Raw genomic sequence first — 27,611 nt, forward strand, 5'->3', positions numbered from 1 at the left:
TGAAGGTACTGCATCATTCTGCCAGCCTCACAGATAGAATTTTAAGGTCTTTCGAGTGGGAGTAGATCGTCAGCTGGACAAAGCTTTTTTGAAGAATGACTTCGAGGTGCCCCAGATGCACAAAAGATGTGTTTTTTGGTAAGGAATAGTTTTTGTAAATTTATAGCCCGCGCCAATGAAAAATGATCTGAATATTGAAGATGATCAGAGAATTTGGATTGCATATATTTAAGAGTGATGGTAATGATTTACGATAATTAAATGAGAATTTACTGAAAGAAAACATTCAAATGGTTATTGTAGGGATAATTTGTGCAGATACGAACATAATAGAATATAACTGAATCCAAACCCTGTATGTCTTGCAAATGCCTTTGTGAAGAGGAGAAAAATATATGTTATGTGAACAGTTTGACATTGAGGCGACCCGGAGCGTGTCGGGGGGCTGCATGAATGCCAAGTTGTCGCGGCTGATGACTTTGGGTTGCAGAACTGTCAGAATAGGCTAAACGTGTAGACTTTGTTATCATAAGATAATGTATTATCAAAATACAATAGAAAAACATAATTAAAGTGACCTTTTCAAAAGCAGGCTAAGGGAATGCATGCATACATTCTTAACCAGATGTCTCTGAAATGTTGACTGATTATTCCAAGACATTCAACGAGGATGAGTTAATACTTTACATGTTTATTTACTTTAACGTATAGGCAAGGTTACACGGGTTATATAAGTTAAACCACTGGAAGGAGGCTACAGGCTGCAGCTCTTGGTTGTTCCCACTCTTGTCTCTGAGCTGAAATACACTTTTGTCTATTGATTTATTGTCTGCAAGTTGAAACCTTATTTATGCTGAAGTGTGGTAACCCGTTATAGGCAGAGGGAGAGGGGTCAAAATGTCCAATAACATTTCAGGGAGAGGGTAGAGTACAAAGTCTGTGTTGGTTATAGCCTACCCTGTGAAACAACATAAAGGAAACCCTATGTATAATGTACCAAATAGAGATATACACTACCATGTCAAACGTTTTAGAACACCAACTCATTCAAGGGTTTTTCTGTATTTGTACTATTTTCTACATTCTAGCATAATAGTGAAGACATAACAACTATGAAATAACACATATGGAATCATGTAGTAATCAAAAAAGTGTTATATTGGAGATTCTTCAAATAGCCACCCTTTGTCTTGATGACAGCTTTGCACACTCTTGGCATTCTCTCAACCAGCTTCATGAGGTAGTCAGTCACCTGGAATACATTTCAATTAACAGGTGTGCCTTCTTAAAAGTTAATTTGGGGAATTTCTTTCCTTCTTAATGTGTTTGAGCCAATCAGTTGTGTTGATATACAGAAGATAGCCCAATTTGGTAAAAGACCAAGTCCATATTATGGTAAGAACAGCTCAAATAAGCAAATAGATTTGACAGTCCATTATTACTTTAAGACATGAAGGTCAGTCAATACGGAACACTTCAAGAACTTTGAAAGTTTCTTCAAGTGTGCAGTTGCAAAAACCATCAGGAGCTATGATGAAACTGTCTCTCATGTAGAAAATAGTAAAAATAAAGAGTAACCCTGAGTAGGTTACTGAATAAGTAGGTGTTCGAAAACTTTTGACCGGTAGATGCTACCCTAATCGGAATAAATAAACAAATGAATGAATTAATAAATAAATGGATGAATGAATGGAGGGGTTTGTATTTCATAGTATTTTTGTGTAATTATAGGGGATTAGTACAAGCAGGTTGGCTGCTAGGTAAAGGCCTTAACAAAGCCTTCCAAACTGGCAGCGACTACAGGGCAAAACAGACCTAATGGACATGGCAAAATGTTCAACCATTGAAGGTTTAAAGGTGCTACACATAATATTTATTAAAAATCTTTGCATTGTAATTTCTGAACATTTTCATAATATACACTACCGTTCAAAAGTTTGGGGTCACTTAGAAATGTCCTTGTTTTTGAAAGAAAAACTATTTTTTTTGTCCATTAACATAACATTGATCTGAAATGCAATGTAGACATTGTTAATGTTGTAAATGACTATTGTAGCTGGAAACGGCAGATTTTTTTTATGGAATATCTACATAGCCGTACAGAGGCCCATTATCAGCAACCATCACTCCTGTGTTCCAATGGCACGTTGTGTTAGCTAATCCAAGTTTATCATTTTAAAAGGCTAATTGATCATTAGAATACCCGTTTGCAATTATGCTAGCACAGCTGAAACTGTTGTGTTGATTAAAGAAACAATAAAACTGGCCTTCTTTAGACTAGTTGAGTATCTGGAGCATTAGCATTTGTGGGTTCGATTACAGGCTCAAAATGGACAGAAACAAAGAACTTTCTTCTGAAACTCATCAGTATATTCTTGTTCTGAGAAATGAAGGCTATTCCATGCGAGAAATTTCCAAGAAACTGAAGATCTCGTACAATGCTGTGTACTGCTACCTTCACAGAACAGAGCAAACTGTCTCGAACCAGAATAGAAAGAGGAGTGGGAGGCCCCGGTGCACAACTGAGCAAGAGGACGGGGTACATTAGAGTGTCTAGTTTGAGAAACAGACGCCTCATAAGTCCTCAACTGGCAGCTTAAATAAATAGTACCCGCATAACACCAGTCTCAACGTCAACAGTGAAGAGGCGACTCCGGGATGCTGGACTTCTAGGCAGAGTTGCAAAGAAAAAGCCATATCTCAGACTGGTCAATAAAAATAAAAGATTAAGATGGGCAAAAGAACACTGGACAGTGGAAGATTGGACAAAAATGTTGTGGACAGACGAATCTAAGTTTGAGGGGTTCGGATCACAAAGAACATTTGTGAGACGCAGAACAAATGAAAAGATGCTTGATGCCATCTGTCAAGCATTGTGGAGGCAATGTGGTGGTCTGGGGGTGCTTTGGTGGTAGTCAAGTGGGAGATTTGTACAGGTTAAAGGGATCTTGAAGAAGGAAGGCTATCACTATATTTTGCAATGCCATCCCCTGTGGATGGCTCTTAATTGGAGCCAATTTCCTCCTACAACAGTACAATGGTCCAAAGCACAGCTCCAAACTATGCAATAACTATTTAGGGAAGAAGCAGTCAGCTGGTATTCTGTCTATAATGGAGTGGTCAGCACAGTCACAGGATCTCATCCCTATTGAGCCGTTGTGGGAGCAGCTTGACCATATGGTACGTAAGTGTCACGAGCACGTGTCCTTGGTGCGCAGGGTACTTGGGTGACTGTTGGAGCATGACCTGTACGTCAAGGCTGAGAAATGCCTGCTCTTCCAGCAGGCCGTCTCCTTCCTAGGGTATCGCATTTCCACATTAGGGGTGGAGATGGAGAGTGACCGCATTTCAGCTGTGGGTAGTTGGCCGACTCCCACCACGGTAAAGGAAATGCAGCGGTTTCTAGGGTTTGCCAACTACTACCAGAGGTTTATCCGGGGCTTTGTTCAGGTAGAGGCTCCTATTACCTCACTGGTGAAGGGGGACTGGTGCGTTTGCAGTGATCGGCTGAGGCGGACAGGTCTTTTGGTCACCTGAGGGCTCTGTTTACCTCGGCTCCCGTGCTGGCGCATCCGGATCCCTCTTTGGCGTTCATAGTGGAGGTGGACGCGTCCGAGGCTGGGATAGGAGCCATGCTCTCTCAGCGCTTGGGTACGCCACCAAAGCTCCGCCCCTGTGCCTTCTTTTCGAAGAAAGCTCAGCCCAGCGGAGCGAAACTATGATGTGGGGGACTGGGAGTTGTTGGCTGTCGTCAAGGCGTTGAAGGCGTGGAGACATTGGCTTGAGGGGGATAAACACGCTTTTCTCATCTGGACTGACCACCGCAATCTGGAGTACATCCGGGCGGCGAGGAGACTGAACCCTCGTCAAGCAAGGTGGGCCATGTTCTTTACCCGTTTTGTCTTCACCCTGTCCTACAGACCAGGTTCCCAGAATGCTAAGGCAGACGCACTGTCCCGGATGTATGACACAGAGGAGCGGCCCATGGATCACCCTCCCATACTCCCGGCCTCTTGCCTGGTGGCACCGGTAATGTGGGAGCTGGACACGGACTTCAAGCAGGCAATACGTGCAGAGCCCACTCCCCTCCAGTGTCCAGCTGGAAGTCTGTACGTTCCGTCTGCTGTCCACAACCGTTTGATCTATTGGGCTCACACGTCACCCTCCTCTGGTCATCCGGGCATCGGTCGGACAGTGCGCTGTCTTAGTGGGATGTACTGGTGGCCCATCTTGGCTAAGGACATGAGGGTTTATGATTCCTCCTGCTTGGTGTGCGCTCAGTTCAAGGCCCCTAGGCACCTGCCCAGAGGGACGTTACAACCCTTACTCGTTCCACAACGGCCGTGGTCGCACCTGTTGGTGGACTTCCTGGCGGATCTTCCTCCCTCCCAGGGTAACATCACGATCCTGGTCGTTGTGGATCGGTTTTCTAAGTCCTGCCGTCTCCTCCCTTTGCCCGGTCTCCCTACGGCCCTACATACTGCGGAGGCTCTGTTCACTCACGTCTTCTGGCACTACGGGGTGCCTGAGGACATAGTATCTGATCGAGGTTCCCAGTTCACGTCAAGGATCTGGAGGGCATTCATGGAACGTCTGGGGGTCTCGATAAGTCTTACCTCAGGTTTTCACCCCAAGAGTAACGGGCAGGTGGAGAGAGTGAACCAGGATGTGGATAGGTTTCTGCGGTCCTATTTCCAGGACCGGCTGGGCGAGTGGGCGGCGTTCATACCCTGGTCAGAGATGGCCCAAAACTCGCTCCGTCACTCCTCCTCTAACCTCTCCCCCTTCCAGTGCGTACTGGGGTACCAGCCGGTTCTGGTGCCGTGGCATCAGAGCCAGATCGAGGCTCTTGCAGTGGACGACTGGTTTAGGCGCTCAGAGGAGACATGGGACGCCGCTCATGTGCACCTTCAGCGGGCCGTGAGGCATCAGAAGGCTGGCTCAGACCACCACTGCAGTGGGTCTGGCTCTCGAAACCTGCCCCTCCGCAAGCTGGGTCCGCGGTTTGTGAGGCCATTCCCGAGGAGAAGTCCTGAGGGGGGGGGGGGGGGGTACTGTTCCTCTCCTTGTTCGGGCTCTCCTTGTTCGCCGGTCTACTAGCCATCGCCGATCCACTTTTCATTTTCCATTTGTTTTGTCTTTGTTTCTACACACCTGTTTTTCATTCCCCTAATTATTGTTCATGTATTTAACCCTCTGTTTAAATACTGGTGTTGTGCGGGATTGTTTAATGTCATGTTCTGTAATGTTGGTGACTGGTTATTTCGACGGGTGCTGTTTCTTGCCCGTACGTAAACGTTGGTGTTCGTGTGTTTGTGTTTGGGCAAGTGTATTGTTTTACCTTGCACCATTCATTATTCTGAGTAAAGTTACGTTGCTCCCAATTCTCTGCTCTCCTGCTCCTGACTGCATACACCAGCTACACCCACCATTCTGACTGTAAGAAGTGCCCATCAAGCCAATCCAACTTGTGGGAGGTGCTTCAGGAAGCATGGGGTGAAATCTCTTCAGATTACCTCAACAAATTGACAACTAGAATGTCAAAGGTCTGCAAGGCTGCAAGGCTGTAATTTATGTAATTGATTCTCCTGCCGGAGTGGCATCTGTTGTAGAAATGGGAAAGGTGTTTTTTGACTTTGTAGCTGTGTTATCTAGTGGACATTGGGTCAAATGGCCATTGTAGAAATTGCTCTGTCATTTCTTGGTTTCAAAAATTCTACACCATTTGCTCAATTTTAGTTTGTGTGAGGATACAAGCACGTAGTAGTGTAGGGAATCATTGTACCATCTAAATTGCTGTGAAAGGCTCAACCTCGAGTCAATCACGGGTCTCCGCCATGTTACAGGGAAATGAGATCCGGGGTAGAGGGAGATTGATTTTGAATGCAGCTTAGTGCTGTTGCAATTCACCTTACATCCACATAGAGGAAATTCTAGGCATAGCACCTTTACGACTTGCTGCCACTCCAATCTGTCCTCTATACATTTTCAATTGATGGGGCACTATAATCACATCAGAGTAATATTGGTTCAGCATTCTCACTCACGAGTGCAACAAATATAGCATATTACAAGGCACGCCTAGAAATATGTTAATTACTGGAAACAACAAGGCCTACTCCATTGTTTTTACTGTGTTGTAATTTTCTCTCTCTTTCTGTCCTGCAGCTGAGAAAGTGAGCTCGCTGGGGAAGAACTGGCACCGGTTCTGCCTGAAATGCAAACGCTGTAACAAAACCCTGTCGGCTGGCAACCACGCTGAGGTAAAAGGAAGGCCTGTGACCGTAATCAAATCAAATATCCTATCTACAGAGAGGGAGATTTTATTTACTTATTTATACTTTATTTAACCAGACAAGTCAGTTAAGAGCAAATTCTTACTTACAATGATGGCCTACCCCGGCCAAACCCTCCCCTAACGCGGACGATACTTGGCCAATTGTGCGCCGCCCTATGGGACTCCCGATCACGGCAGGTTGTGATACAGCCTTAGACCACTGCGCCACTCGGGACGAGAGAGTGAGAGAGAGAGAGACAGAGAGAGAGAAAGAGAGGGGTGTGCTATCTTACCCAAGAATAAAGGGAGGGAGGGAGGTAGGGGGCGAGACAGAGAGAGATACAGCGAAGGGATGTGCTCTCCTACTCAAGAGAATGGGAGAGAAGGAAGGGGTTGCATGGGGACGGAGGGAGTAGGGCAGGCCACTAACCCCCATACAATGTAAAGCTATTTGAGCATAAACTGTATCACAACTAAGGGGTGTTGTCAGTTAAGTGAGTTGCTTTTAGGCCCATATATAAACTCAAATGAAAAGTTGCTGTGGCGCATCTACATTAGAAGTCAGATAACAGTGGCTGTGAAATTCAGTGGCCTAGAAATTCCAATCATCTCAAGAATGAAACTGTTGAGCGGCTATGTTTTTGTGGGTCCCTTTGATTGTAGCTGGTCTGTGAACCAAAGCGTGGGTTTAGAATAATCTGACACTCCTCCTTTGTCCACTCCGATCCCTCACCAGGCATCGTGACCCAGATCCTTTCTACTGTGTCTGTGTCCCAAATGGTACCCTATTCCCTACACTGACCAAAAAAATCCTGTTGTTTTTACAATAACTTAGTGTATATAGGGCACTACATAGGGAATATGGTGCCATTTAGAACACAGGCAGTGTCCTGCCACCTTTCATTGTCCCGCTCAAAAGATTTTCTAGCTCACTGAGCTGAATCGTTCAAGTTCAGAATCTAGGGCTTGTATATCTGACTGCACCCCCATCTCACAGACATGGGACACACACACACACACACACACACACAAACACACTGTGTCCTCCCCTGAGCATGGCAGTTAGCCAGCCTAGTAGTGGAATGGAATGTTAGCTCAGGGGACGTCTCTAATTCGAGTGAATGTTTAATGGAACTCTGTCAAGAGGACTTGTCTCTCGTTTCACCAGGGTGCTTCTTCCTCAAGACAAATATGACACTGAGGATGATGGATGGAAATAACGAAGGGTTGGGGAATGCAAGTATTAAGACTTTAGTAAGAGTCAGGGCCAGTATTCATAAAGCGTCTTAGAGTAGGAGTGCTGATCTAGGATCAGGATCCCACTGTCCATGTAATCTTCCTTAATTAAGATCTAAAATCAAAACCGAGGCTACATCAGCACTCCTAATCTGAGAATCTTTGTGAATATGATCCCAGATATTTGAAACAAAGTAATTCCATTAGTATCTAGAAAGTGTAGGGTTATGTTATTGCTAGTGTAGTATTAACAGTGTAACAGGACCCCACATTTCTGCCTAGTCATGCACAGTATATCCTGTTAAATGTAAGAAAGGAGCTTTACTGTACAGTCATAGTAACAGCAACTGTTCAAGGATGACTCATCCCCACAGTCAGAAAAATAATAAGCAAATCCCAGAAATATACATATCAAAAGAAAGATAACAGAGATTGAAAATAAGCTCAAAATGAAGGCCGCTCAGGTGGGCCTGGACAATGAAGACTCAGCTTGGTGCACGGATCCCCAGTGAGGGTTTATTGTACTAAAAATAGTAAAAGACAATAAATAAAACAATCAATAAACAATGGATAAAAACTACGCAGTGTCGAGCCAGTGGGGGACCACATATGCCCCCTGGCAGGGGGGGGTTTGAGTCCCGACTAGGCCTCTATCTGTGGCTGTCAAAAATTACAGAAGGGGATCAGAATTATTCTAGCCAGTGTCTGGAAAGGCTATATAACACATTCATCTAAATCTGCACTCTAAATTATATTTTTCACTTATCACAGACTCCAAGTAACTGAATTATAGTTAGAGGCCCAATATTCTGGTCAGGTATGGTTGGTCTCCTGACTAGTGTTCTCCAAGTCTCACAGAGTAGGATAAATGTCAAAGGGCTATAGTTGTTTTGGAAGCCTGTTTGATACCCTAACCCAGGGGTAAGTCATCGTCCTGGCCCAAACAAGTCTTTGAGTTGATTGATACTAGGGCTAATGAGACCACATGTGGCTGGAGGCTCCTTATTTGGGGAGGACAGGCTCATAGTAATGGCTGGAATGGAATTAATGGAATGGTATCGAACACATCAAACATATGGCTTTCATGTGTTTGATACCATTCAATTCACTCCAATATTATCAGCTATCCTCCCCTCAGCAGCCTCCTGTGACTGAGGCTACTCATTCAGGTCATTTCAGACCAGTAAGTGACAAAATCAAGCCTTGATTCAGTGTTTCAGTGTACATTCGTTTGGAGACTATGGGGTAGTTGGTTCAGTGGGCCAGGGAACATACAGTTGGTTCAGTTTGCCAGGGAACAGACAGTTGGTTCAGTGGGCAAGGGAACAGACAGTTGGTTCAGTGGGCCAGGGAACAGACAGTTGGTTCAGTGGGCCAGGGAACAGACAGTTGGTTCAGTGGGCCAGGGAACAGGCAGTTGGTTCAGTGGGCCAGAGAACAGACAGTTGGTTCAGTGGGCCAGGGAACAGACAGTAGGTTCAGTGGGCCAGGGAACAGACAGTTGGTTCAGTGGGCCAGGGAACAGACAGTTGGTTCAGTGGACCAGGGAACAGACAGTTGGTTCAGTTTACCAGGGAACAGACAGTTGGTTCAGTGGGCCAGGGAACAGGCAGTTGGTTCAGTGGGCCAGGGAACAGACAGTTGGTTCAGTGGGCCAGGGAACATACAGTTGGTTCAGTTTGCCAGGGAACAGACAGTAGGTTCAGTGGGCCAGGGAACATACAGTTGGTTCAGTGGGCCAGGGAACAGGCAGTTGGTTCAGTGGGCCAGGGAACAGACAGTTGGTTCAGTGGGCCAGGGAACAGACAGTTGGTTCAGTGGGCCAGGGAACAGGCAGTTGGTTCAGTTTGCCAGGGAACAGACAGTTAGTTCAGTGGACCAGGGAACAGGCAGTTGGTTCAGTGGGCCAGGGAACAGACAGTTGGTTCAGTGGGCCAGGGAACAGACAGTTGGTTCAGTGGGCCAGGGAACAGGCAGTTGGTTCAGTGGGCCAGGGAACAATTCATTCTTTATTTTTATGTTCTGATGGTCTCGTATGTCTTTCTGAAATGCTGACTTTGGCTAGAATTTTTTTCTACAGCTTTTTCATATAAAAAAAATACTTGCTGATAGAGTTCACAGGGAGCAGAATTCATGGCATGCTGTGGTTGTACTCTCTAGTCTAGTAGTCTTAACCTCCATACTGTCATTGTCCTTTCATCTGAAGACTAGTTGAATTTTAAAATTGCAATATGTAACATTTTGGGCAACCTGACCAAACTCACATAGAAATATGAGTTATGGATCTGTCATTCTCAAGAAGCAAGTCTAAGAAGCGGTATATCTGTTCTATGTGCGCTATTTCTATGCTTCCTCTTCTTAAGATTAATTTTTGCATCTTTTACTTTTGGTTTCATACACCAGCTTCAAACAGCTAAAAATACAATATTTCTAGTTATGAAAAAAAAAAATCACAGCGGTTTAGATGGTACAATGATTATCTACACGATACTTGCTTGTTTTGTCACATAAACTAACATTTGATTTCTGCATAGTGCACCTTTAAGGGTTACTTGTGGATGGAAGGGTTCACATGCTTGACTTTTGAGAGGTAATTGTTCTTACACAGGTCCTTCTGGACAGTACATGGAATAATGTACAAGCACTGCTAGTTCACTGTCACCAGCCCATATACTGTCTACTTCAGGGGTGTCAGTCTGCCAAAAGGTCCTCACCGTCAACTTTTTCTATGCTCCCTTACTGTCCAGCTTTCATTGTTTTGTGATTACTAGCGTGCTGGACACGGTCAAGAAACTGTATGAATGTAGGTCCATTGTCATTTATACACTGTTTCCATTTGATTTGAGTCATTTTAAAGTATAACAAATTCTCCCCTTCTCTCTCTCAGGGGTCAAATACATTTTTTTCATCAGGGAGGGACAGAGAGGGGACAATGGTTTTTGCATTCCTGAAAGGGTTTCTCATTCGGGGAACTCTCAGTACTTCTGGCTGTTGGGATCATTGAAAATACAGACATGCCAAAAGTCATGGGCACCTGATGTTGGCATCTTTAAAGTTAAGTAGATGTTAAAAGACTAAGTATACATTTATAATGACCTTGTCAGAGAGCCTGTAGCCTACAATGCTAACACATTCATCACATTGAAAAATGCCTGCTCCATGACATAACGCCCGCTAACAAATCTACGCTCGGAAAACAATGGTATAGCAAGGCCTTTTCATTACAACAATTATTATGAGAAAATACATGTACAAATATATATATATATTTTTTTGTCACACAGCAAAATATTTTGTTGCATATGCGACCAAATAGATCGCAGTTTAGAGCCCTGTATCCACATCAATGCAATTGAACCGCAAACAATTGCACACAAAATGCCATTTCTTAATATGTACCTACACAGTGTTACCATTGTTTCTGACAATGTAATAACCTTATGTCATACTGGGATGATCTGAAGCTATTTACGCAGCAAAAGGGTATTTCATTAGAGACTTCAGTGTTTTTGGAGAATCTTCTTTGGAGTTTTGGTTTGTCTTACTTTGTTGTTCTTGTGGCATAAGGGAGTTTGTCAAGTAATGAAATATTATTCTGCTTGAGGAAACACATCTCACACACACATATCTCGCACGTATGCACACAAACACACACACAGATCATTCCTGTGTGTTCAGAGTGAGCTGTGTCCGACAGTGTGTGTGCATTTATTCATATAGGTACTGTTTGAGCTGTGTCACACACAATAACCCAGTGTTGGTCCGAAAAGAGGTGTGTCACATTCATTGCGTGTTTCTAAGGTTGAGTCATAAAAGGCACCCTATTCACTAAATAGTGCACTACTTTTGACCCCATGGGCCCTGGTCAAAAGTAATGCAATAGGGTGCCTTTTGGGACTTACTCTCTATGGTTGGTTTCATATGCAGCCATTTAGATTGAAGAGCTTGAAGAGCCTGGTGAGGTCACAGCATCCTAAATCTCTGCTCTCAGAAGGGTGTTAGTTGTCTAAATATTGCTTTATTCCCAGTTCATGCCCCGAAATGTGAGGGAGCTAGCTAGAGCATATGGAAGCAGTTTGTTCAAATTAAAGTCTGAATTGGGGAGGTGTTTGACAGGAATTTGAGTTGGAAGGATCTCTCTGCTCTGCTCGGCCCAGTCCATTTTAGGACTGACAGAGAGAGCTCCTCCATAATTAACTTGAAGGGGTCAGGAGGAGAAGGCATTTGTATATATTTGAAAGACAATTGCTGCCCAATGGGCCCAGGTCAAATGCAGTGCACAATAAACAGAATATAGGATGCGATTTGTGACAATTCCAGTGACCGGTCAGCGGTCACATTCCTGAAATATAACCTCTGTCTGATTGGTTTAAACCCAATGCTTTACAATGACGCTGACTGGCTGTAAAGTTCAGTTTCAGTGAATTGTGAACCGTTTCAGTAGTTTCAACTTCAGTAAACAGTTTATTTCTGAAATAAGTAGAACTGTTTCAGTAAATAGTAACAGCTTCAGTAAACAGTTTATTTCTGAAATAAGTAGAACTGTTTCAGTAAATAGTAACAGCTTCAGTAAACAGTTTATTTATGTAATAAATAGAACTGTTTCAGTAAATAGTTACAGCTGAAGTTGAACTTAAATTGTATATTTGTTTTTATTAATGAACCATATTCAGCTATTTCTTCTGATTATAGATTATTTGTTAATATTAGACATTCTCTATCTTTCAGCATGATGGACTGCCCTACTGTCACAAACCATGCTACGGAACTCTCTTTGGACCCAAAGGTAAGAGATTACTGTTAAAAAGACTCATCACAAATATATGACGAGGAAGAATGGCTAATAGCATACATATAGGTTAATCTTTGTTGTCCCTGAGGGGGAAATTGTCTTAGATACACAGTGCTGCTGAATTTTAAAAAAATAACCCTATACCCGTTACACACACACTGTCACGCCCTGACCCGAGATATCTCGGTTTTCTTTATATTTTCGTTAGGTCAGGGTGTGACTAGGGTGGGTACGCTAGTTTTTGTATTGTCTAGGGGTTTTGTATTGTCTAGGGTTTTGTAGGTCTAGGTGATTTGTATGTTTATGGTGGCCTGACATGGTTCCCAATCAGAGGCAGCTGTTTATCGTTGTCTCTGATTGGGGATCATATTTAGGTAGCCATTTCCCTTTGGTGTTTGTGGGATCTTGTCTATGTGTAGTTGCCTGTCAGCACTCGTTTGTATAGCGTCACGTTTCATTTTGTTATTTTGTTAGTTTGTGCAGTGTCATTCTTTAAATAAGAATGTACGCCTACAACGCTGCGCCTTGGTCCGATCCTTATAACGAACGTGACAGAAGATCCCACCACAAATGGACCAAGTAGCATGTTCAGGAGGAATGGGAGGAGATTTTGGATGGAGCAGGACACTGGACGCAGGCAGGGGAGTATCGCCGTCCGAAGGAATGAAATTGAGGCAGCGAAAGCGGAACAGCGACATTACGAGGAGTTATACCAACGAGGTAGGTCACAGAAACAACAATAATTTTTGGGGGGGGCACACAGAGTGGTCGGCGAAGTTGAGGGGTGAGTCAGAGACTGCCGACGAGTTATTGGACAAATTGGAGGAGAGTGAACGGAGGGAGAGTTAGAAACCTTTGAGGAGCTGTTGGACAAATTGCAGGAGAGTGAAGAGAGAGAGCTGTTGGTTTGGCATAGTATGCATGGCATTCACCCTGAGGAGCGTGTTAGCCATCCGATGCCACCTGAGTCAGTTCCCTGCCCTCGCCCTGAGGTGCATGTCATCAGCCTGGTGCCACCTGTACCGGTCCCATGCATCAGGTCTCTAGTGCGCCTCCACAGTCCAGTACGTCCTGTGCGTCCTCTCCGCACTCGCCCTGAGGTGCGTGTCATCAGTCCGGTGCCACATGTACCGGTCCCATGCATCAGGTCTCCGGTGCGCATCCACAGTCCAGTACATCCTGTGCCTCCTCTCCGCACTCGCCCTGAGGTGCGTGTCATCAGCCAGGTACCACCAGTACCGGTCCCACGCATCAGGCCTCCAGTGCGCCTTCACAGTCCAGAGCTTCCAGCAACAGTTCCTAGTCCAGAGCTTCCAGCGACGTTTCACAGTCCGGAACCTCCAGAGACGGGCCACAGTCCGGAACCTCCAGCGACGGGCCACAGTCCGGAACCTCCAGCGACGGGCCACAGTCCGGAACCTCCAGCGACGGGCCACAGTCCGGAACCTCCAGCGACGGGCCACAGTCTGGAACCTCCAGCAACGGGCCACAGTCTGGAACCTCCAGCAACGGGCCACAGTCTGGAACCTCCAGCGACGGGCCACAGTCCGGAGCCTACAGCGACGGTCCCCAGTCCGGGGTTCTACAGTGACGGTCCCCAGTCCGGGGTCTCCAGCGACGGTCCCCAGTCCGGGGTCTCCAGCGACGGTCCCCAGTCCGGGGTCTACAGAGATGGTTCCCAGTCCGGGGCCTCCAGCGATGATCTGCAGTCCAGAGCCTCCGGCGATGATCCACGGTCCAGTTCTACAAAAGCGGAGAGATCAACGTAAAGAGGGGGACGGCGTCCAGAACCAGAGCCGCCACCGAGGGTAGATGCCCACACAGACCCTCCCCTATAGGTTCAGGTTTGCGGCTGGGAGTCCGCACCTTTGGGGGGGGGGGGGGGGGGGGGGGGGGGTATTGTCACGCCCTGACCTGAGATATCTCTGTTTTCTTTATATTTTGGTTAGGTCAGGGAGTGACCAGGGTGGGTATGCTATTTTTTTGTATTGTCTAGGGGTTTTGTATTGTCTAGGGTTTTTGTAGCTCTAGGTGATTTGTATGTTTATGGTGGCCTGACATGGTTCCCAATCAGAGGCAGCTGTTTATCGTTGTCTCTGATTGGGGATCATATTTAGGTAGCCATTTCCCTTTGGTGTTTGTGAGAGCCTGTCTATGTGTAGTTGCCTGTCAGCACTCGTTTGTATAGCTTCATGTTTCGTTTAGTTATTTTGTTAGTTTGTTCAGTGTGCATTCTTTAAATAGGAATGTATGTATACCACGCTGCACCTTGGTCCGATCCTTATAACGAACGTGACACACACACACACACACACACACACACACACACACACACACACACACTTAAACACCACCACACTTCATTCAGTATCACAAATGCACTCCTTTCCCCACTCACACAAACAGCCATAAAAGTAGTTGAATGATTAAGAAAACAGTGTTTAAAACATTAGACCATTTTATCACACAGATACTATATGGTTTTTCAAGGCATTTCCAATGCATCAAAGTGCATTGACCTCCTCAGTGTGCTGTGTGGAGCCCAGACAGATATTTATATATCTATAATGACCTCCTGCCCTGGTGTAATGCAGCCTGACCAGAGCCTATTCAATTATTACTCCTAACCAGGTGGGCCTCATTTCTTAAAGTTCCTTCAATTTCAATTTGCTTAAACCTTTGACAAAAATTTGAACCACACCAAAATCCTAGGATTTGTATGTGCCATTAAAAAAGTTGATTCATAATTATGGTGTACACATCACACCACACCACATTACATCATGTTGTTCTACGCAATGGAAGAAATACATACAACTTTGGGTTTATGAAGGCGTGAATGAACTCTGATGTAATCTGAGGTACTTCGCTTTTTTTAAAGTCAAAAGAACCACAAAAGGAGATTTTTATAAGCTCATAACATTTTTGTCTGACTACAGCTGGGGTGTACTCAGAAATATAGGTATTATTCTGGGTAAATATGAGATCCCAATTGGCACCCTATTCCCTATATAGTGCACTACTTTTGCCCAAAGCCCTATGGGCCCTGGTTAAAGGTGGTGCGCTATAAATGGAATATCGTGCCATTTGGACAGAACACAGACATGATTTCACTACTAAGATTTTAATTGGATTATTCCCCAATGTGATGCTTTAATCGTGTAGTAGTGTAAGAACACAAGGGCTTATTGAAGAACTGAAAGAAATATACATATCTACACACTGTTGAAAGCTACCACAGTTTATTGAGTGCAATGTTTCACTCTATTGAAAACCGACTACAGAGGCAACCAGCAACCTATTATGACCATGCCTGCATATTGCATGATTGTTGTTGTAGGGGTGCCATAACACCTGGAAGAGAAAGTGTAATCTAATTTCCTAGATGGGACCTGGGTTCTAGCAGTTAGGGGCCAATAGGGGAGGTTCATCAGACTGGGGAAGTTAAATGTAAAGAGGGTTACACATGTAAAGAGGGTTACAAACTTCCGCTCATATCAAATAAAATTATTTTGAGTAGCTTCATAGATTATCCATAAAGAATGAGATAATCCTACATTACAGTTGAGTTGACCCAGTCCATACATACATACAGAAACAAGGAATTTGTCTGGAATGTGTGTGTCTCTGGTGGTTTGGGTTGGATGGGGGCGGGGTTTGGTTCTGGATGTTTGGATAAAGGAACCTCAAACCCAACTGAAAAACAACAGGCATTTCCCCTTGGCCTCTTCTTCCTCTGTTTTCAGTCTATCATCCAAGATGGGAGTTATGCAGTAGGACCTCTACTGGGGCTTAAAACGTTTCCTTTTTTAAATAAATCACACTGACAACCAAATTCCTCTCCTCTCCTCTCCTCCAGGTGTGAACATCGGAGGGGCAGGCTCCTACATCTACGAGACTCCTCAACCCACCTTCGACTGCCCCTCCGAGGGATCCCCCACCACACCATGGACCACCATGCAGGTCACCTGGAACCAGCCCAAAGGCAAGGGACAGTAGATCCCAGATCTATTTGTCATGCTAAACAATGTCCACAGGAGCTGAGCAAGACAGCACAAACCGATTTGGGACCAGGCTAAAGCGAGGGGAGTAGTAGTATTATTAATTAAGGGAGCTTAGAGTAGCATATTGTCTTGATGAAAAACAAATACCCTCCTTAGCTCTCGCAACCTCGCGCACACACACACTGTTGGTTAAGGGCTTGTAAGTAAGCATTTCACGGTATGTTTGTATTCGGCGCATGTACCAATAAAGTTTGATTTGATTTGAACCTGTCCTTTTTATCAGGGCTGCTCAAATAAACTGGCCTTGCCAAATGCTCCAAGTATGACCGTTAAGGGTTAAATATAGCAACATAAAGGGAATAGAGAGAGGGTTACTCACCATCAAATGGTTGTAACGACTGTCTTGTTTCACACACAAACATACACACACTTGTAATGACCCTCTGTTTGTCACTGGGGAGGAATGAGGCATTTTCATTGGCCAGCTTTGATTGGCTCACTTCCTGAAATATTTTGCCTTAATGAGGCTTTTCCTACAGACGAGCCAATTGTGTTAGTGACACTTCACATGTGACAGGGGACGTAATGTTCCAAGTAAAATTGACACGTTACTTTGAGTTATACAAAAGGATGGCTTGTATCTAAGATACATTTCTAAGATATAAACCCTCTAAATCAGGACCAATGGTTTTGAAGTGATTTGCAGCACAAGAGATGTCTATCTCTGACTATGTCTTCAAAGAACCATCTCTGATTACAAGATTCAAGATTGACCAACAGATCTTTTTAAAAGATCTTCTCCACAATTTGTGATTAGCATTTCCTTTGAAGATTACAATTATTTTGACGGAAGGGGTGGGAGCATTGCTGATTGCTCATTATTACGATTACGATAAAAAACCTTTTTGCTACAGTATGTATCACACTGCGTTACTATTCAATCTGCAAACTGCGTGGTTCACTTAGAATAGATAAGTTGTGTATATTGAATCATTCTGTAAAGTAGGAGATTACATTTATTTTACAGTAGCAGCTGGACTTGGTCACTGGTATGCTGAGTTTGTGTCTGTTCTTATATTTGCTGTCTGGTTGGAGGAATACAATCTGCATGTTTCTGTGGTGTTAACTTCTGAGTTTAAGTGAGGTTAATTTATAAATTTATGTGGGGTGAACTTATGAATAACCTCCAGTCACTGTTGTTTTTCCCAGTTCTTCCCCCTCCAACCAGGACATTTGCTGGAGAGACCTCACTCTGTCCTGGCTGTGAGAAAGTGGTCTATTTCGGTATGTTTTGGTCAGACTGTTATTTTCAACATTTGCTTTCTTATGTTTATTTTCTATGTTGTCAACTACAACGGACTTGTACTGATAGTTTAGCAGATGTTTATATTTTCAAAGCAACATACAGTACAGTGAGTGCATATATTTTGGTGGGAATTGAACCCACGACCTTGTGTAACCTTTATTTAACTCGGCAAGTCAGTTAAGAACAAATTCTTATTTACAATGACAGCCTACACTGGCCAAACCCGGATGACGCTGGGCCAATTTTGCACCGCCCTATGGGACTCCCAATGATGGTCGGTTGTGATACAGCCTGGATTTAAACCAGGGTGTCTGTAGTGACGCCTAAAGCACTGAGATGCAGTGCCTTCGACCGCTGCACCACTCTGGAGACCTTAGCATTGCAATCACCACATTTTTACCAACTGAGCCACACAGAACCATGTGCACTGTTTATTAATGATCCTGACATGCCAGCTGAATGAGGTGGTAGTAGTGACGTGTTTGTCTGTATGTGCAGCAGAGAAGGTGATGTCCCTGGGTAGGAACTGGCACAGACCGTGCCTGCGCTGTGAGAGGTGTAAGAAGACACTGACCTCTGGTGGACATGCTGAGGTATTATATCCACATTATTACTGTAGTGGTTCCCAAACGGTGGGGTTCACCTGAGGGGCAAGCAAAATGTGTACAATTGCAAGAAATTAGCTTTAAAAAGGTAGGTTGACGTTTATTGTCATGAATCTTGCCCTGGTGGCAGAACTGACTGATTTCTGCAAGATGGTGCAAAGTCAAAATTGGCTTTATCCAAATAATTCATGAAAACAAAAACTTTATTTTTGGTCTTAATTTAAGGTTGGGGTTAGGCATTAGGGTTGGCAGTGTGGTTAAATTTAGGAATACTAGATTAAAGGAATACTAGATTTTGGCAAGGAGACCCTTTATCTACTTCCCCAGAGTCAGGGGAACTTGTGGATACCATTTTAATGTCTCTATGTCCAGTATGAAGGAAGTAAGAGGTCATTTTGTGTGCCAATGCTAACTAGCATTAGCGCAATGACTGGAAGTCTATGGGTATCTACTAGCATGCTAGCCTGGAAATGACTGGAAGTCTATGGGTATCTACTAGTGAGCTAGCAGATACCCATAGACTTCCAGTCATTGCGCTAATGCTAGTTAGCAATTGCCCTAGCTCTAGTTAGCAACTTCCTTTAAATTGCACGCTGAGACATAAAAATGATATTCACAAGTTCATCTGACTCCCGGAAGGTAGATAAAGGGCCTCCATGCCAAAATCCCGTAGTATCCCTTTAAAGTAAGGATTAGGATTAAAATCAGATTTTGTGATTTTGTGGCTGTCCCAGCTAGTGATCACTGCAGAGCTGTGAGGAGGGGGGTTAGTGTAAAGGTTTGGAAACCACTGCTGTAGATGACAGAAGCCAGGGGTGCTTTTAAGACTTGCATCAGTATTTTTGTAATGAAATGTGCAAGTGAGGTGATTTTATAAATTTTATTATTAAAGTATCTTGCATCTTCAGGATGCAAACATGGATTTATAACACAATCTGAAGATGCATTGATGTTGGTAAATTAAATCAGACTGAATCAAATCAATAGAAGTGTATTCTATTGAGGGGCAATTAAGAAGAGCTAAATACCCCTTCATGTATGTCTTATTCTGACATCTGTAGTCTAGGGTCATGAGACAGGCTCATGATAAAGAATGGATGTTGAATAATAATATCTATCAGATTCAAAACTATAATATGACATTGCTGATGTTTCCCTTGCTGCAGCATGAAGGGATACCTTACTGCCACGTCCCATGCTACGGCATCCTGTATGGACCAAAAGGAGTGAACATCGGCAACGTGGGCTGTTACATCTACGAGAAAGAAGGCATGGCGCAAACTGAAATACCCAGCCAGTCCTAGCCACACACTGAAAGTGAGATGAATGTTAATAGCCAATAGAAAACTCTGGTTAAATGTCCTCGGTTTGGGGTTTCAGTTTGATTTGGGTAATTTCAGTGACTGAATTGATTTAAATGACTGAATTGAGTGACTGAAGTTGTTGTGATGGAACTGACCACGTGATCACAGGTCAACATGAGGTCATGTTTCTTTATTTGTTTTCATGATCACAGAAATGATAACACATGGAAGGGACATTTACAAAAAACGTTCTGCATTTTATTCTAATGTATTAACGTAATAATGTTTAGGAATATTTAAATCACGTTTGCAACCTAAAGTTATATAGCATTATACCGGCACACTTTAAATGTTTTTACATATATATATATATATATTTAATATATGCGTGTACAGTACCAGTCAGAAGTTTGGATACACCTACTCATTCAACATTTTTTCTTAATTTTTAACATTTTCTACATTGTAGAATAATAGTGAAGACATCAAAACGATGAAATGGCACATATGGAATCATGTAGTAACCAAAAAAGTGTTAAACAAATCAAAATATATTTTAGATTTTAGATTCTTCAAAGTAGCCACCCTTTGCCTTGATGACAGCTTTTCACACTCTTGGCATTCTCTCAACCAGCTTCACCTGGAATGCTTTTCCAACAGTCTTGAAAGAGTTTCCACATATGCTGAGCACTTGTTGGCTGCTTTTCCTTCACTCTGCGGTCCAACTCATCCCAAACCATCTCAATTGGGTTGAGCTCGGGTGATTGTGGAGGCCTGGTTACCTGATGCAGCATCTGATTTGGGCTCATCAAACCAAAGGACAGATTTCCACCGGTGTAATGTCCATTGCTCGTGTTTCTTGGCCTAATTGGTGTCCTTTAGTAGTGGTTTCTTTGCAGCAATATTACCATGAAGGCCTGATTCACGCAGTCTGTTGAGATGTGTCTGTTACTTGAACTCTGTGAAGCATTTATTTGGGCTGAAATTTCTGAGGCTGTTAACTCTAATGAACTTATCCTCTGCAGCAGTCTTCCTTTCCTGTGGAGGTCCTCATGAGAGCCAGTTTCATCATAGCGCTTGATGGTTTTTGTGACTGCACTTGAAGAAACTTTCAAAGTTCTTGAAATGTATTAACTGACCTTCATGTCTTAAAGTAATGACTCTGCTTATTTGAGCTGTTCTTGCCATAATATTTGTATATATTTATTTGACCTTTATTTAACTAGGCAAGTCAGTTAAGAACAAATTCTTATTTTCAATGACGGCCTAGGAACAATGGGTTAACTGCCTGTTCAGGGACAGAATGACAGATTGTACCTTGTCAGCTCGGGGATTTGAACTTGCAACCTTTCGGTTACTAGTCCAACGCTCTAACCACTAGGCTACCCTGCCGCCACCAACTGATTGGCTCAAACACATTAAGAAGGAAAGAAATTCCTCAATTAACTTTTAACAAGGCACACCTGTTAATTGAAATGCATTCCAGGTGACTACCTCATGAAGCTGGTTGAGAGAATGCCTAGAGTGTGCAAAGCTGTAATCAAGGCAAAGGGTGGCTACTTTGAAGAATCTCAAGTATAAAATATTGATTTGTTTAATTGTAGTTAATACATGATTCCACATGCATTACTTAATAGTTTTGATGTCTTCACTATTATTCTATAATGTAGAAAATAGTATAAATAAAGAAAAACCGTTAAATGAGTAGGTGTGTCCAAACTTTTGACTGGTACTGTATAAAATGTGTATACAACAATAGGCTCATATTCAATATTAAAGATTGATTGCATGCATTTGCCAATGGTTATGGTGAAGAATAATGCACAAAGAGTTATGATACATTATCAAAGATAATCTTGTTCCTCATTGATATGAAACAGAAAAGGAGTCTTTTCTAAATAAGATAATGTAATATTGGAATTAAGTGTAAATTATCATTTGTATGTGACGAATAACACTTGAATTATGCTTCACACTTCAGGCTCTCTTTCTCTTTTGTTCTCTTGTATTTCGTTTATCTTTTTTTATAAGATCAGTGAGAGGTTTGAAGGTTGTTTTTGATGTGTAACAAACACACTGAGTGTGCAAAACATTAAAGAACACCTTCCTAATATTGAGTTACACCCATTTTGCCCTCAGAACAGCCTGAATTCATTGGGCATAGACTCTACAAGTTGTCAAAAGCATTCCACAGGGTGCACATTTGGGCATATCAAAAATATATACAGGAAGAATCTTAGTATCCATTTTCCACCTCATCATTGTCCTTTGATTTGAGAGGGATATCTGTTGTTTCCACAACTTGGGATCCAGCCAAACCTTTCCTAGAATGGTACATTAAAGAAATAGATATACAAATCATTGATAAAACATTTACTATGACATTCATAATTATCAATAATCATGTTTAGAAAGAAATTAATTCACCATTTTGACTGAAATCTATACTATGCAACTTTATTGTTACCCTGAAATGATATGGAGATAAAGTCCCTTGTTCTCGGCCTAAGGCTGGGATTCAATCCAAGGTAGGCTATAACGCAACGCATAACAACAGACTTTTAAAGGTAATTTACGCTTGAGCCGACATGCGAAGGGTTTACCATGAATGTGATCTCCCCAAACGTTGGGGAAAATGCCTTTAAAGGTGCAATACACTGTGTGCAACCCAACCAAATTCACTTAAAAATGTATGTTAAAAACCTGTCATTCTCATTGAAAGCAAGTCTAATAAGTGGTAGATCCATTCTATGTGCCCAATTGTTTATGCTTCCTTTCCTTAGTTTAGTTTTTGCGTCCTTTTACTTTAGATTGTGTACACCAGCTTTAAAAAGTAGAAAATACTATATTTTGGGTTATTGAAAATGCAGTATATTTCACAGCGGTTTAGATGGTACAATTAATCTCTACATTGCTTGTTATGTCACATAAACTGAAATTATAGGACAGTATTTTAGAATTTTAGCAACCACGCAATGGTGGAACGATTTCTGCATATTGGGCACATTGTCAGCGGTCAAGTGCGCCGCTCTATAATGCGCTCTATTGCATCCAACCTTAAGTGTCTGTATCACAGAGGCTATATCGTACCCTGTCTGCCAGTCCTCGACGTCCTGGATGGTCTCTGGTAGACAGCGGCCCCGTGTCTCCGGCAGCATCCTGGCCACCAGGCTAGCTAGCAGGGCTATGGAGCAGAGGAGGACCTGTGGAAGGTCCCTCCACACCTCGTCCAGCAGCAGGATCAGAGGGGCCAGAGACACTCCCAGACGACCCATGGATGAGTTGTAGCCCATGCCGTTCTGCCTGAGAGACAGAGAGAAAGACACAGAACACATGTTTTGACATGTCTTTAGTTACACTTTAAATCAGAATCCCAATCTCCTGATGTTGATCTCTTTCTGTATTTGTTCCATTCTTAATGACATTTCCACAGGAAAGTTGAAAGTAAAGGGGCATAGATAGGAAAGTGGCCAAGGTGAGAACCCACATCGCCAGGGGCATGTGGTTTTGAGTCTGCAGTGCAATCACTACCCTAAATCCCCATCAAATATTCATTTGTTAAAGAGAGAGTAGAGAGGAGAATCATTTACCTGACCACAGTAGGGAACAGCTCAGAGCTGTACAACACAACGGTTGTGAAGGATGTTGCCGAGCAACCCTTCCCCAACACCGCCACCACCGTCCTTAAAACAGACATGTCTGAAAGAGAGGATGGGAACAACATGACCTTTAACTCAAAGTTACGCACCTCATTTAAATCTTGAGGATGAGTCCATGAATAACTGAAACAGACTGGAACAGATCCCAGCAGTACTAGATGTGATGACACTTGTAGATTTGTGAATACTCCTGTGGAGTTGTGATTACTCTTGTAGAGTCGTGATTATTCCTGTAGAGTCGTGATTATTCCTGTAGAGTCGTGATTACTCCTGTAGAGTCGTGATTATTCCTGTAGAGTCGTGATTATTCCTGTAGAGTCGTGATTATTTCTGTAGAGTCGTGATTATTCTTGTAGAGTCGTGGTTACTCCTGTAGTCGTGGTTACTCCTGTAGAGTCGCGGTTATTCTTGTAGAGTCGCGGTTACTCCTGTAGAGTCGCGATAACTCCTGTAGAGTCGCGATAACTCCTGTAGAGTCGCGATAACTCCTGTAGAGTCGCGATAACTCCTGTAGTGTTGTGATATTTCTTGTAGAGTCGTGATAACTACTGTAGAGTCGTGATAACTCCTGTAGAGTCGTGATCTAGTAAGTGCCAGGGTATGTTCCACCCCAGCTACACACCTGATTCAACTAAGCATGGTCTTCTTGAGCTATTAGTTGAATCAGGTAGTATGTTAGTGCTGCACTGAAACAAAAGCCTGCACACACTGCAGCCCCTGCTGCAAACCCCAGTTTTTTACATGATAACTCCTATATTTAAGCAATAAGGCCCGAGGAGGTGGGGTATATGGCCAACATACCACGGCTAAGGTCTGTTCTGAAGCACGATGCAACGCGGAGATCCTGGATACAACCCTATTGTCCATATACCACAAACACTGAGGTGCTTTATTGCTATTATAAACTGGTTACCAACATAATTAGAGCAGTAAAAATAAATGGTTTTGTCATACCCACGGTATACAGTCTGATATATCACGGCTGTCAGCCAATCAGCATTCAGAGCTCAAACCACCCAGTTTATAAAAGATAATACTGCCTTCTGGACCGGAGTTGCTCACCTTTCTAATCAACAAAAAAAAGCACTCACCTCGGGGTATGAAGATGTTGATAGCGAGACAGATTCCAGCTCCTAGTAAAGATCCCACTTCTGTGTTTCTCCTGCCCACCTTATCCAGAAGGTAGTACGCTGATAGTTTGGCTGGCAGCTCTATGGCACCGTACACAAACTGGGTCAAATAGATATTGAGTCCAAATCCAGTGATGTTGAAGCTAATGCCATAAAATGTTGATGCCACACCATACCTTCGGTAGGAGAAATCAGGTTGGCATTGTTGGTGTTGTTAAACTGTGTAGACTGATGTCATGTGTCGTGACAGTTTGAGTTGAGCTAAAAGTTGACATTTCATGATATTTTCTTGAATTCATAAATAAATTCTTACATTACTCTTACGTTGTTATGTATAACCAGACTTGATGAACATGCATCTACTAAAGCGACTTGTAACAGACATCATGATCGAGGGGATACTCACCACACTATGCCTGTTAGTAGAGCCAGCCTCCTCATCTTTGGTGTCCTGACCAAGTCCAGGTAGGAGTGAGTTCTGTCTTTTCTCTCTGTCACAATGATACTGGATAGAGTCTGTTGGGAAGAAAAATAGAGGCGGATCAGTTTCTGAATCCCAAATCAACCCCTAATCCTTAGACTCAACCACCTAGGCACTTGTGTACATCTGAACCTATTGGATAAGTAAAGCAATATGGCAAAAATCACACCCAGCCTTTCAGAGGGAAAGTAACCTGGTCCCAGATCGGTTTGTGCTGTCTTGCCAAATCTGACCATAGGAGTTAGCAAGACAGCACAAACAGATATGGGACTAGGCTAGAAGGAAAGGTGAAGGAATTACGATATTGCTTAAACTTCCTGATCCTGATCCGATCCTGATATTCACTTACCTCTGGCGTAATTTTGGATCCAAACTCCTCCTTCTGGTTCATCTGGGCACATTGTTGCAAATAAAAGTTAGCTTTCTCAAACTTCCCATTGGCTATGAGCCACCTGGCTGATTCAGGAATCCACCTATTGGAGGAGGTAAAGATGTAATTCACAGTTACATAGCAACGGTTAACTGTCCATTCCTTTTTTTGTCCGTCCATCAGTCAGACCCTCCCTCTAACCTCCAGGTGAGTATGGCTAGAGCAAGAGGTGAGGTGACCGCTATGGTCAGCTGTCTCCAGTCGGTCACACAGTAGGCTATGGCTGGAATCATGCAGTTACCAAACGTCCAGGACAGGCTGTCAATCACTCCCACCAGCTTTCTGTGCTCAATGTCCACCCACTCCACACCTGAAGAGATGGGACAACACCACAACACAACCCCAGATGAGGAGAGGGTAGTGTCTGGGGTGCAACGTGGGTCATCTGTATTTGTCTAGGGTGGGTGGGCTTCATATTTGAGTGTGGGTGTGTGTGTGTGAGCCTGTGTGCATGTGTATAATTACTGAGTACTGATGAGACGATAACGATGCCGGTGATACCGAACCCAGTGAAGAACCTGAGCACAGCGAACATGATGAAAGAAGTGGAGAAAGCACTGGCAAAACCTAACAGCATGCCAGAGATATAGGACACCAGGAGCATGGGCTTCCTACCAAACCTAGAGAAAAAAAGACATGTAAAGAGAAGGTGAACAGAAACATCTACATACAGATGTAGGATCTTAATTTGATCACCATGTCGCAGAAGACCTTTCCTGCAATGCAGGAAATATAAAATGTGTAGTATATTTGAGGTATAAAAATGCTTCTGATATTTGTAATTTCCACTTTCAGACTTGATTTTCCCTGACCAAAAAATGATCAACCCCTACAAAAATGTCCATTAATTCTAATCCACATAATAATTCAAATTTCCTGTTGCTGCAGGATTATTTTCTATAGCAAACTGGCTCAAATTAAGATCCTACTTCTGTACATTCAGTAGCCTTATCCGAGCCAGAACGGCCCATAGGGCAGGAGCCTCTCCTGTTTCTGTAGCGTGAGGCAGTTCCCTTTTTCAATTAGAAAGATAAGATTATCTTATTATGTAGAGAGAATACAAAAACAAAATTCCTCTTGATTGGATTTATTTAAAAATATTTAAGTCCAAATGCAGCAGTTTTTATATCAACATCAAACCATTATTGGGTAACAATTAAGTACCTCAATGCAACAGTATTCTATTCAAATGGTCAAAAAGAAACAAGGCTATGGGCCAAAACATACTAACACCTGCAAAATCGCGATTTGTCCAAATGATCAATGATTATCGTAGCATCCCATAGTCTGTTGACAGACACTACCATAGCAGTTCTGATACATGCATCTATACATAAGAGATTAGGTTAAAGGTGACTCTAAAATCTACTGTCTGTGAATGAATAAATGACTGTTAACTTACCTGTCACTCAGGCTTCCAAAGGTCATAGCTCCGAACATCACTCCTATGAAGAAGATGGTTGTTGTCGCCTTATTTTGCCCTTTCTGGTCACACACCAAGTCCCACTGATGAGAGAGGTGGAATTAAGAATAAACTCCTTCAATGTATAAATGAGAACGGCTTCTCTACTTTCCTTTTGTGAAAGACTTTCATTGAGTAGCTAGCAATGCAACAATATTCAAATATGCTTTGAAAGTACGAATAACACTTAAATTATATGCAACATCTGTAGTGGTCAAATAATGACATTCAATGAGTACAACATGACCTTTCATTGAATGAGACATTCAATGACTACAACATGACCTTTCGACTTCTATGGTCTTGTGACAAAGAGACAGTAAGACTTACCTCTGTAGCCAGAGTGGATTTGAAGGTGCTGTTGTCATATGCCCATCCATTCTGACAGGGGACTGTAACTAGGTCACAGTCATTGGAGTTGGAAAGGAGCTGGAACTGGGGCTCTGGGAACATCTTACAGGAGCTTGGAGTCCCATCTTCCTGTACTGGAACGCTGACAGTCAGTCTCTGCTCCTGGGTCAGATTCCCAAAGAGGCTGCCATCATCCAGAGCGCTGAGGTCACAGTGGTGAGAGGGCACAGCTGCTATGAAGTTGTTCAGCAGGAAGTGACATGGCAGGGTGAATCGACCAATAAAGCTGATGATAATGATCATCATCTGGAACCGTCCAAATCCATTGACCACCGAGAGTAGGTGTTCGAACTTCATCTTCATCTTCCACTTGGTCCACACAGACTTCTTGTCCACAGACTTCTTGTCCACAGACTCGTAATATCAACAGCAATCCCTCTCTCATTCACCAACGTTGAATCCAAAAAAACATGTCATAATCTTTCACCAAGTCTAAAGGTTGTCTGTTGGTCCCATTGTCTCATTGTTAGGTAAACCATGTGAAATTGATCAATCTTTGACAGTGCAAAACCAC

General features: G+C 43.1%; 2 protein-coding genes across 3 annotated transcripts; one reads left to right on the plus strand and one right to left on the minus strand.

Moving 5' to 3' along the window:
- On the plus strand, positions 1-21,499 carry LOC110530572 (cysteine-rich protein 3). 2 transcript variants are annotated; one of them, XM_021613766.3, is made up of 7 exons: positions 1-138; positions 6,169-6,263; positions 12,242-12,299; positions 16,165-16,290; positions 17,519-17,593; positions 18,114-18,208; positions 19,387-21,499. In XM_021613766.3, exons 1-7 carry the CDS (start codon positions 96-98, stop codon positions 19,522-19,524), a joined length of 630 nt encoding a protein of 209 aa, XP_021469441.3. In that variant the 5' UTR covers positions 1-95; the 3' UTR covers positions 19,525-21,499. The 2 variants fall into 2 exon arrangements, with proteins under 2 accessions (XP_021469441.3, XP_036842796.2); XM_036986901.2 differs by having other exon boundaries at positions 18,117-18,208; positions 19,387-19,582.
- LOC110530583 (solute carrier family 22 member 7) lies at positions 19,700-27,520 on the minus strand. The gene is made up of 10 exons (XM_021613778.3): positions 27,017-27,520; positions 26,627-26,730; positions 25,690-25,844; positions 25,366-25,534; positions 25,144-25,267; positions 24,720-24,829; positions 24,275-24,489; positions 23,115-23,223; positions 22,615-22,827; positions 19,700-21,848 (listed from the first exon to the last, which is right to left on the minus strand). The coding sequence occupies exons 1-10, from the start codon at positions 27,398-27,400 to the stop codon at positions 21,761-21,763; spliced, it is 1,671 nt and encodes a 556-aa protein (XP_021469453.2). The 5' UTR covers positions 27,401-27,520; the 3' UTR covers positions 19,700-21,760.
- Positions 27,521-27,611: the final 91 nt, after the last annotated feature.

The sequence above is a fragment of the Oncorhynchus mykiss genome, chromosome 1 (genome assembly GCF_057628025.1).
Source record: "Oncorhynchus mykiss isolate SJ-2025 chromosome 1, ASM5762802v1, whole genome shotgun sequence".
Classification (NCBI taxonomy): Eukaryota; Metazoa; Chordata; class Actinopteri; order Salmoniformes; family Salmonidae; genus Oncorhynchus; species Oncorhynchus mykiss.